The sequence below is a fragment of the Myotis brandtii genome, unplaced genomic scaffold, assembly GCF_000412655.1.
Source record: "Myotis brandtii unplaced genomic scaffold, ASM41265v1 scaffold26, whole genome shotgun sequence".
Taxonomy (NCBI): domain Eukaryota; kingdom Metazoa; phylum Chordata; class Mammalia; order Chiroptera; family Vespertilionidae; genus Myotis; species Myotis brandtii.
The window spans coordinates 2634932-2638622 of NW_005359880.1; the positions used below are offsets into that span (position 1 = coordinate 2634932).

Here is a 3691-nt window from a genome sequence, read left to right on the forward strand (position 1 = left end):
CGGGCCGCGCTCCTCCGCTCGGGACCCGAGGCGGGAACCCTGCAGGAGGTGGTTTGAACTCGCGGCTACCACGCTCGCAGGACCGGGCTCTGGTCATGTGGGGGCAACGGGAGGAAATCGGCCGCAGAACCTCCCGCGGACGCTCGGAGCCCGAGGAGCTGCCCCGCTCCTTCCCTCACGCCGGGTCTTCCCCACCTTCCACCACGGACTCACCTTCTTTCTTAAGCGCCACGGGCGGCTGCGTCTCCTCTTTCTTGTCAGCCACGCCGGCGTTGGACGGCAGCGGGTTCTTGCGTTCTTTCTGGGACTCTTTACGCAGCTGTTTGCCTGCCGCATTGGAGTTGGTCTGGGCTGCGGCCTGAGCTGCGCTCTTAGCCCCAGGGCCCCCAACACCGCCCCCGCCGGCTTCTTTTTTCTTGTTCTCTGCTGCCTTCAACACCTCGAAGGGGTCCGATTCGTCGTCAAATAACTGGTCGAATCGGTTGGTGACCACGCAGCCGAAGCCTTCCTGTAAATGCCCAGGCATGATGGTGGCTCGGCGGCGCGTTCCTCCACGGATTGCAGCGGGCCGCGCCGAGCCAAGAGCGCCTGCTTCAGCTCTTCCCACAAGATGGCCGGGCCGAGAGAGGGGGGCCGTCTTCTCTTCCGGTGCCAGGCACACATCCGGGAGCGGCCGGCGCCGCAGGGCACTGTGGGGTATGTAGGCCAAAGTCGCTTTTACCGAGACGGCTCCCGACACCGGGACTACAATTCCCGGAATGCACAGCGCGACAACTCTTCGCGCGCGCCTGGGAGGCCGGACTTCAGGGAGGGAGTGGAGCTTGCGAGGTGAGGGAGGGGAAATGCGGCGATGGGCGGAGTCCTGCCACCTGCTCTCGCCACCCTTAAACTCTCGAGTCTCGAGCTGTGCTGAAAACAGGAAAACGTGTCGGCGTGTTTTGCTCCCGAAAGTATTCTATCTTTGGTTTTACTCCCCCAGTCTCCGGCCCAAGGCGTTATAACTTTCTCCACCTCTCCGGGAGGGTCAAGGTGACTCGCAGATCTTACAACTGGAGACTCGCAAACTTCCGGGGCCGGGGGGGATTGCTGCGGTGCCTCGCCGGCCTCACCCAGACAGGACCCGACCTGTTTCAGGTCAAGTCCCTCGCTGCACAGTTGCTGGAGTCGCCCTCCTGTATCCCTAACAATGAATCGACAGTGTTTAACGTGACGCAGAATACTCGCAGGGACGTGAACTTGGAGAGGAGAATTATTAAAAGGACAACCATCACGTGGGAGTGTTGCGCGCCTTTCCTGGGTGAGAAATACGGTTTTGCGAGGGATGCTGTCATTACTGTTAACTCCTTACAGGGCAGCAAAAGCTAGACACCCGGGCAAGCCTCGAAAAGGCACTGTTTGCAGAAACACTTTGTAGAGTCAATCCAGTTGTCCACGAGTGTCCAGCAAGCCAAGGATTAGGTGTTCGTAAAAGGTGCTCAAGAAATAACATTTTAGAGCATCTGAGCGTGCGGTGTGCTGAGAGGTACAATGAGGAGAGGAAAATGTCAGCGACTGGTCACACTTACAGCATTCGTATTAGTTGAGACTATTGACAGTCTGTTAAGGTAACTGAGTGTCAATGCCTACTCAAGCATATTTGGTAACATTGTAAGTGTTTAAGTATATCATCATAGTTTTTACACTTTTTTCCATTAACACAAAATATAATAGAAAATGCACCTCTATGTCGCAGGTACTGTGAATAACCTTCACCGGGACAGCTTTTTAGGTAGGTGCTTTTCCCTTTTCACTGATGGTGAAACCATTTCAGAGGTGAAATGGCTTATCAAGTTCACACCTCTGTTTAAATGCCGGGAATTAATGCTGGCTTCTAACTTCGAGAGGAGACTGTTGACATCAACTCCTTCATCCAAACTCTGCCTTCTGATAGAAGTCAGTCCATTCTTAATTTCCAGTGTTTGTAAGACTTAAATATTGTTGGCACATCAGGCAAAGTATGTAGCGTGGCTGAATGTGATCTTCCTAATTTCTGAGCAGATTTTAAATCAGTTCCCTACCAGAGAAAATAAAAGACAGAGTCACATTACAGGCATGTGGCAGCAAGCCTGGTGGTTTCTTCTCTAAATCCAGCCCCCACTCCTCAAAGTCACCTATTTCTCTGCTGCCTCAGTCCCTGCCACACACACTCCCTTTTCACACACACACCCCCCCCCACGCCCTTCTACAAGCTCTGGCTCTTGTGGATCCTACCAAGATAAAAGACAAGGAGTTTTTGACCACATTCTTCAAGCACCTTTGAAAGTAGCTTAAGTGCAATTTGGAAGATCTCCATGCTTTAAAAACATTTTCTATTTACCAAGGGTTAGCTGCATCTTTGAGATATATGCTACAACTTACCTCTTTCTGGCCACTGCCACAATATTAAGAGCTAAAACTTGATGTTTCACTATGTGCTTGGTGTACTTTACATGTGTGATCTCACTTCATCCTCACATCAACTCATTCATTTCTAAGGTGAGGAAAATGAAGGGACTAAGTAACTTACCTACTTCTGCCATAGTCTGGGGAGTGGGGCTGGCCTGTTCGTAGTCATTTTTATCCTATGTACAGATCCCTGGTTTCTTCAAATAGATTTTTATGACCACCAAGCACTATTACAATAAGAATATTTAAAGATAAGCTACACATAGAGGAATTGTATGGCTATGAATTTATGAGGTTCACTTAATGCTCTTTAGAGAATTTACCTATTAATATAGCATAAAAATATGAGTAAAATTTGGAGGAAGAGGGAAAAACTTGTAAGCACTTTCAAATTTCTTCTCTCCCTTTCTTCTTTCCTGGAATTTTGGTTAATCCAGGAAATTTTTAAAGTATACAAATAAAGCTCAAAATGGTAATTCTTTTACATCTCAAATCAATCATCTATAATAATAGAAGTGTAATATGCAAATTGACCAAACGGCTGAACAGTGGAACCATCGTTCGGATGACCTTCTGGACGAAGCCGGGGCTGCGAGGGCTTATTCTTGCACAAATTTCGTGCATCAGGCCTCTAATTATCTTACAAGAAACTATTTTCACTAAAGTTTCCATTCTGCTAAAAAGTTAAAATAGTTTTTAAAAATATTTAAATGTCCCTGCTACTTTCATTAGAAAATAATATTGCTGAATAAACCTGAGGGAGGAAGAAAGGAGACTTCATGGCAGACTGTTATTCAAATCAAAGGCATGCATTGTAAAATGACAAGTTATACCACTGAGGAGAAATGTAGCAAGCTCTCTTTAGCAGGCTTAAATCACATACTGTTTTCTGAAAAATACACTTCACAGTCTTTACCTATAGCATGCTCTCAAAACAGTAAATGCTGAATACTATCCAAATATCTTGATTAAATATCCAATATGTTTGCTTAATGGTTATGAAACTGAGCAACAATATTATACCTCCTTGCAACCCTCACTTCCCTTTAGGATGTTAATACTCAGTTTTCAACCACATTACAACTTCTTTTCACCCATTTCTTAATAATCTCAATCCTCCCATTACTGTTACTATATCCTATCTAATAATAGACAAACATGGTAGTTGACCGTACCTTTGCTATGCCTCACATTGGCTAATCAGCGTGATATGCAAATTAACTGCCAACAAAGATGGCGGCTAATTTGCATACTGCAGGCAGGGTGG

General features: G+C 46.9%; 1 protein-coding gene across 4 annotated transcripts in view; it reads right to left on the bottom strand.

Moving 5' to 3' along the window:
• Positions 1-644, bottom strand: part of SERBP1 (SERPINE1 mRNA binding protein 1) — a 13531-nt gene extending 12887 nt beyond the window's left edge. For all 4 annotated transcript variants that reach the window (XM_005868048.2, XM_005868046.2, XM_005868047.2 and 1 more), the window contains exon 1: positions 214-644. In XM_005868048.2, the coding sequence (XP_005868110.1) occupies positions 214-526 (313 nt within the window). In that variant the 5' untranslated portion in view covers positions 527-644. The remainder of the gene's footprint in view (positions 1-213) is intronic.
• Positions 645-3691: the final 3047 nt, after the last annotated feature.